The sequence below is a fragment of the Miniopterus natalensis genome, chromosome 6 (assembly GCF_054644295.1).
Source record: "Miniopterus natalensis isolate mMinNat1 chromosome 6, mMinNat1.hap1, whole genome shotgun sequence".
In the NCBI taxonomy this organism is placed as follows: Eukaryota; Metazoa; Chordata; class Mammalia; order Chiroptera; family Miniopteridae; genus Miniopterus; species Miniopterus natalensis.
Genome location: NC_142086.1, coordinates 27,542,000 through 27,549,959, shown reverse-complemented (window position 1 = coordinate 27,549,959; position 7,960 = coordinate 27,542,000). Strand labels below are relative to the sequence as shown.

Here is a 7,960-nt window from a genome sequence, read left to right as displayed (position 1 = left end):
TACCATTAGGTTTATGTAAAATGTCTCATACATACAATAGTCGTTTTTCTTTTGATTACCTCTTATCTTCCATCGTATGTAACCATTCAGTTCTCTTCCGCCTCCCTTTTTATTTTGTTGTCACAAATTATTCCTTTTTATTTGTGCATTCATTACCAAATTAGAGTAATTTTTAATGCCCCCTTTGGTATAACTGCTTAATATCCTACTCTGAAAAAGATTTGTAGTTTTCTGCTTCTGTCTGTAAGTCATCTTACTCAAAGCTTTGTATAATTTTGTCTGTTTCCAGTAGATGAGCTCCTTTTAACAATCCTTGTAGTGCAGGTCTCTTGGTGGTAAATGCTCTGAGTTTTTTGTCTAGGAAAGCCTTTATTTTGCCTTCATATCTAAAGGATACCTTTGCTGGGTATATTATCTTTGACTGATGGTTCCTATCTTTCAATATTTTGAATATTTCCTTCCACTCCTGTCTTATGATGTTCTACTGAGAAATCTTATGATACTCAAATGGGGTTTCCTTTGTAAGTTATAGTCTTTTTTTTCCTGGCAGCCTTGAGAATTCTTTGTCATTTATTTTGACAGTCTGAATAAAATGTCTTGATGAACATCTTTATGCATTGCTGCAATTAAGTGTTCTGTTAGCTCCCTCTATTCAAGAGTTCAGTTCTTTCCATAGGGTAGTCCTCATCAATTTCTTTGAGTGGGCTTTCTGTTCCTTTCTCCCTTGCTTCTCCATCTGGCTTACCTATTATCCTTATGTTGCTCCTTTTTTTGTACTATATTATTATTTTTAATGTCCAGAGTCTGTAACACATTGTTTGCAGGTAGTTTTTATCGCGCGCTCTACTACCAGTCAACGTAAAACGTATAAATACGTTTCCCGCATACAATGTGTTAATACAAGAGCCAGAACTTTCTCCCAGACTCAAGTTCATAAACTCTCAATTGGCTTGTGAAGCCAGTAGGAATACTTCTTGTCTAATTTGGTTTCTGGAAGACTTCACTCAAATCCTCAATGATCATCTGATCAAATAAAAGTTCTTCATCTTCTCCAGCTCTATCTCATATTGCTCAATTCTGGTCTTTGAGAGACAAAAACTCAGCACAGCTTTTCACATATTTTTTTTTCTTCAGCATCCACCAGGACACTATACTTATCCTCTGGCACCAGAACCTTCAGGGCATTAAGTTTCTCAAAGTCATCTGCAAGCTGGCCTTTGCTACATTGCCTTGTAGTAAGCTGTTAATAGCGGGTAGATTCTCAGGTAGAGTAGCCAACCTGGAGGTAAGGGTCTCATTCCAGGATTTCAGGGAGTTAGCAATGGCCTTCTGGTCTCAGGGTGTGATCTCCCCGAAAGCTACCCAGTCAATGGCTCTTCGAACAAGTTTTCGCCCAGCCATGTTGAGATCCTTCACTGATTCCTAGTGGCCCACAGTCCACAGCCCCTTATGTTGCTCTTTCTAATGTAGTAACTTGGTTCACACAGAGGTCTTTTATTGTTTTAACTTAGTTCTCTCTCTCCTTCCTCCTGAGTCATGTCTAGGTTTCTGTCTTCAGGTTCACTAATTCTCTGTTACGTCTGGTCTGCTCTGTTTCCAGTACTCTCTGGTGGATTCATTTCCTTTATTGAGGTCATCAACTCCAGAATTTTTGTTTGGTTCATTTTTTATAGTTTTAGTCTCTTTGGTAAAGGACTTCTTTTGTTCATTAATTTTATTCCTGAGCTCTTTGAACTGATTTCTGAGTTTTCTTGTATATTGTGGTTTCTTTATAACTGTAACCTTGAATTCTCTGTTATTTAAAACACTGTCTTCCTGCTTGGTCGTCATGGTTCGATTCCTGGTCAGTGTACATTCCCAGGTCGCGGGCTAGATCCCCAGTAGGGGGTGTGCAGGAGGCAGCTGTTCAGTGACTCTCTCATCATTGATGTTTTTCTCTCTCTCTGCCTCCCTTCCTCTGTCTGAAATCAATACAAAACATACTTAAAATACCATCTTCCATTGCTTTGAGTTTCTGGAGATTTTCCTTTTCTTTCTGTGCCTCCAAGTTATCATGGCTGTTCATGGTATCTGATGGATTATTTTCTACCTGCGCATTCGAAGTAGTACTCTTTTCATGTTTAGATAGTTTCTTGCTCTTAATTCAGCAGGTTGACAGGTAGGGTACTTTCTTTTCACTATGCTGTCTGGGATATCTCAGCTTTTTTTACTAGGTCCTGCCAGAGTGTCAGGCACAGGAGGCAAATTAAGAGTCTTGTGCCTCCACCCTTCCTCCTCCCCTTAACAAAGGCTATATCAGCAGTGGCACTGCTGTTTTGTTTAAGCTTACCAGCCACCTCCCCTTGGCTCTGTCCCAGTGAAGAGGAGGAAGGGGAATGCCTTTTCTTGGAGGGAAAGTGCTTCTGCCCCTCTTACACTTCAGGCCTAGTTTAAGAACTACAGCCTGGCTTCTCCACTGCTACCATGCTCACTGGAGCCATGGTTGGTACTGAACTATGTCAGCAGCCACTATCGGTCCTTCCCTTGTCCTGCCTCCCCTACGCATTTCAATACACCCACCTTCATATGTTCCAATGTGTGGATCTTTCAGGTGTTTGTGGAGTAGAGGATCCTTTGTTTAGCTGTTTGACTTGTAAATTTAAGGGGAGAAACAATGGCATTCTCTCCACTATGATGCTGATGTTCCATCCTTTTAATTTTAACCTACTTGTGCCTTCACATTTAAACTGGATTTCTTTTATGCAGGATACATCTGGGCCATGCATTTTTATCCAGTTTGACAATCTCTGCCTTTTATTTGGTGTGCTTAGACCAATTATGCTCAATGTGCTTATTGATATGGAGTTAAATATACCATCTTTCTGTTTTGTCTTTATCCCATTTGTTTCCTTTTTCCTTCTGTCTCTTGAATCAACTGAATATCATTTTATGATTCACTTTATCTACTTTATTGGTTTATAAACTAATTCTTTGTTATTTTATTGCTTTACTGCTTATAGTATACATTTTTAGCATATTAGTGTTCCCTCAGGTACATACCTACCAATTGACATGTAAAAATTTTAGTTGTATACTTCATTCACCCCTCCCTCTGTATTGTCATATTTCAACACATGGATGAACCCCATAATCTATTTTTGAACAGCTAGTAATTTTTCAAAAAGCTTTTAAATGTCTTATCTGTACCAACATATTTACCATCTCTAATACTCATTATTTTGTGTAGATTCATTTTCCTTCTCCTTGAACTTCCTTTAACATTTCGTGTAATGTAGGTCTGCTTGGTGATTGCTTTTCAGCTTTAGTGTGCCTGATAAAGTTTTAATTTTGCCTCATTTTTTAGAAGCCATTTTTACTGATTATAGAATTCTAGATTCACCTTTTTCCCCCCCTTGCAACACTCACTGGTTTGCATTCCTGGTGTCAAAATCCATTGTTCCTCAACATGGGCCTTGATTTCACCTTTAAGAGTGTGATAGCTGAGCAAAATGAACTCTGAATTTGGTCCAATTGAAGTGGTAGAACATTGCAGTCTAAAGCCATGAAGATGATTTAACTCATCGCCCTGTACTCCCCGACTTCCTAATAAGTTAGGCAGTGCTCTTTTTGAGTATGCTGAAGTCTGCCATTGCATGTTGGAATCTGTTATTTGCAGTTTAGATAACACATTAGCTAATTGAAGTGACTCCCTTACAGGGATGATGATGTAAAGTGTAGCAGGGTGTGCTGCTTGACTTTGACCCAGCGATTTGAAGTTGAGAGCTAACAAGTAATTGGTGTTGTGTTGGTTGAAAATGAAATTACTAACATTACAGGGTTTTAAATGACTTAGCGACATCAAGTGGATTTTTAGGGAAGGACTCCTTGCTGCCACCAAAAGTTAGATCTGTGCAAAGTATACCAAGTGAAAAGGGCTTAGAGAAGAGTTTAGGTTAAAACAGTGCTCTACTGGCTTAGTTTAATCTTTCATGCTGCCTCTTAAACACCTGGATAGGTTTGGTGGAGAGAGGGTGTGATGAGGCCAGGGATGGAAAGGGAGATGTGCCTTCTGTGATGCTTGCACTGACTGACCACACACATATGGACTTTTCTCCTTTGTGCCTTACCTTTGTGTTGCAGTTTCATGTTTCTTGTCAAATTATCATCTTCATTCAACTGGTTTTTTTGGGGGTAAAGATTGGCGGTAAAGGTAGTTGTTGGAAGAGAAGCACTTTAGGATAAAGTGGTAGTTAAAATCAGGAATTAAGACATTAAGCCCCAGATCTACAGTCAGATAACTTAAAACACATACATACAAGGATACTTGCTCAATGATTACTTCATATCTAGTTCAAAACTCACCAAATGAGCAAGAATCTGGAAGAATGGAGCATGGTGGGCAAAGTGTTGTGAATGTGCCTCTTCCTGAAATACTTTAAAGTCTACAAATGTATTCCTTTGTGCTCAACTGTTTTTTTAGATGTTTTAAGAGAAAGGGACAGGAACATCAATATCAGAGCGACACATTGATTGGCTGCCTCCTGTGCACCTCCTACCCAGGATGGAGCTCACAACCCAGGCACGTGCCCTGATTGGGAATCAACACCCAGGCAACTGAGCCACACCGGCCAGGGCTCAACTGTTCTTACTACTATTGTCTGTAGATTCATTCTCAAAGTTTCTCCCTCAAAACAAAAACCATGCCATCCTGTAAAAAACTTTTTCCCCATCAGTTACTTTTCAGATGCCTGCAGCCCAATTCTGCCGTCACCATTCCAATGACACTTCCCTGTCAAAGATGACTAAAGCCCTATTTACAGACCTATTTTGCTTCTCTGAAACCTAACGTCACTGTGGTCCCATTAGCCCTCTACTTTTTCATTGCTACCTTTGCCCCTTAGATGTTTCCGAGTTTTATTTTTACCCTTTTAAATTTTAATTTTGTCCTGAAGTAATCTCATCTACATATATGGTCTTAAATATATGCTAATTCTCAAGCATGTAGTTCCATTTTGCTGTCTCTTCACCAGTTGAAAAAAAACTTATTTTGCTGGACTCAGCTTATTTTCAGCACAGACTCATGATACCTGAGCTGTTTCCCTATCTAACAGAAGATCCCTACGTAAGTCCTATTTATTCCTCAAGTCCTAGAGGAATTTGTTATTCTAGTCTGTATTTCCATATCAAATTGTATATAACTTTTGGCACCCAAGCTGTAAATTCTCCATAATCCAAGATAGTTTTTCCAGCTCAAGACTCTTAACTGAATGTCTGCAAAGCTTAGTCGTATAAAGAATCACAGGTTCCAGGGGTCAGGATGCAGCTATCGTTTGGGGGACCGTCATTCTATCAGTGTATTATGGCTTGCAAATAGACTTCAAGAATAGATAGAAAAGCTTGAATGTAATATTTATTTGGTGAATTTACATGTGAGGTCATTTACAAAAGTAAAGATACAGACAGATGCAGCTCTCAGTGCAGGCTCAAATATTTTTCAGAACAGGCAATTTGTCCATGAGGATTTGGAATGACAGTATTGAATGGCACATGCTTCAGTTTCCTTTGTGTTTTTCCACTCAACCCCATGGGGTAGAAATGGAGAAGAGGAGAAGAAAATATCAGTGTTAATGTAAATAAAGCCATGCAAATAAAAACTTTTTAAGTCATAGGTTACTCAGAGATGTAGAACATTTCTGTATTCCGGGGTTATCGTAGGAGCATCATCTAAGAAATAAAATGCAGAGTTCTCATACTTTCCATTATCCAAGTCACCAGTTATATTAGCTGCCCCCACTATCATGAGACCCCTCAGTATTTTCCAGACTCTGACTTTGGAAGGGAGTCATTTCTAGTATTTTCTAAAAAGATAGCATTTATAGACAATCTTTTTGGTTTCAATAGGATAAAGCACCCTTTAAAAAGAGGGGTAATATGTTCCTTTATTCCCAACAATGTAAACTCTAGTTAGATTTCATTTCCAGGAAAGTAAAACGCTTAATGTTTGGATGTTTTTTTATTCTCAGGCTTAAATAAACCTCTCCCCAGCCTGAGTACCTCAAAACAAGAGACCCCTTAAGAACATGGCCACCAGAAAAATGCAGCATATAAGCAAAAGGATGGTCCATAAAAGTGACAACCGGAAAAAAGAAAGTGATTTCTAAATAAGAGGGTAAGGTAAAGATAAAATGTACAAAACAAAAGTCTGCTGTCAGTATCCTAGTGAAGACTTGGACGTGGGCAGTCAGCCAGCCTGAGAGACTTAAGTTTAACTCAAAAGTAAAAAGCACTCACAGGTCCTCAGCGTCTCAGAAAAAAACTGGCTCAAAATTCCTTAAGCACATTTAGCCATAGTCGAAGCACTAAACTTAGAAAATGCTATGCTTCTGACACTAAGAATTACATCCTTTTTGAACCTTTAGCCACATTTTCATTAGAAATTTTAAGCTATTAAACACTCTCACGTATCACACTCCATCTTTATACATACGATCAAACTGCTTTTTCTTTAAAAAGGACACTATTAAGAAAACTACGTGGGCAATTAAAAACACGTTTCCTTTTCACCTTACCTCTCACCTGGTCCATTCTCCTGTTTACTCAGTCTTCCAGCACATATATCAATCAGAATATTTGCTTCTGCATAATTGACTATGAAAACCAGCTGCTGTGGACTTTAAGAACAATGTACATTATCCATTAGAGTTGAAGGGGGTCAAAGGCTTAACGGTTGCCACTGAGTCTACATTCTGCAGAACTAGAGGCATTGTGCATGCAGACAATAGTTTAAAGGGGCTCTTAATTTTGCTGCCTTAAAAAAATCCCCATTTAGGCTTTGTTTCCTTTTTTAAAAAATCAACTAAAAGGGATTAATTAAATCTAAAAGAAACCTATTTTACAACACTTACTCTGTTAATTTAAAAACCAACATGCTGTAAAATACTTATATTACACATACACACAGACAAAATCATCCAGAACGTAATCATCCCCCCCTCCCCCAGAAAAAAAAGCCAAATTAACAAATCAGAGTTTTTATTTGCATGGCCAATTATCATTTTTACTCTTTGCAACTTTATTTTAATAACCCTTTAACAGGTCCTAAGCTTTTGTTGCACAGGGAATAAAAGCTGCAACACTGCACACTTCCTTCAACAGCCACTCCCACAACACCTAAACGTGAAAGAGATGTAACAAATGACAGCAGCACAAACAGGAAACACTAAGTTCCACCATCCAACACAGTTCATGACAGTGTCTTTAGGGTTCAGTTGAAGAGGGGGGTAAACTTCTTCTAAAAAGAGGGTCATGTTCCCTCCCCCTATTTTATAATTATAATGTTGGTGGTTTTAATCCGTATTTCTTTGCAACTTCCGTCTGGGCATGGGCTGCATCACAGAGTGAGTACAGATGAGCCATCTCCATTTCCGATTTGGCCAGGTTAATAGCTTTGTTGAACATGTCAATGGCTTTCTCCATGTTTCCTCTAAAAAAACAAAAATTTTAAACATTTCATTCAATAAGCACCTCACAGATACAGTGAAGTAAGTTAGTGATGTTACATGGAGCCTGACCAGTAAGTTTCCAGTCATATGCTTCTTTATAACAAAACAATGCACATGGAAAGTGCTCAATGGGTGCTAGCAATGATTACAAATACTGTGCTGATTATTATAACTCTTGTAGTCTTATTTTACAGATAAGAACAGTGAGAGTAGAGAAATTAGATGACTTGTTTACAATCTTCCTGTCTGGTTCCTAAGGGCTAAGTGCTTCTCCTGTATCGTGAAGCTCCTCTAAAAATAAGTGACAGCCTCACAGAACAGTAATGGCACTCAGGGTCCTGACCTTCCTTCCACCTCACCTCTTACCACATCTCCATCCTACGTACCTCTACTCCAGTCCCTGGACTGTGCTATATATACACCCATACCTGCACATGATGAGATATCACCTCTCTGCTTGATTCTAGTCAAATCCTCAC

General features: G+C 38.7%; 1 protein-coding gene and 1 pseudogene across 1 annotated transcript in view; both read right to left on the bottom strand.

The window, feature by feature from the left end:
- Positions 1-898: 898 nt before the first annotated feature.
- On the bottom strand, positions 899-1,401 carry LOC148092866 (ATP synthase peripheral stalk subunit d, mitochondrial pseudogene; annotated as a pseudogene).
- Positions 1,402-5,376: 3,975 nt separating this feature from the next.
- TOMM70 (translocase of outer mitochondrial membrane 70) overlaps positions 5,377-7,960 on the bottom strand; it is a 38,287-nt gene continuing 35,703 nt past the window's right edge. Inside the window, exon 12 of the mRNA XM_016199709.2 lies at positions 5,377-7,462. Within this exon, the coding sequence (XP_016055195.2) occupies positions 7,309-7,462 (154 nt within the window). The 3' untranslated portion in view covers positions 5,377-7,308. The remainder of the gene's footprint in view (positions 7,463-7,960) is intronic.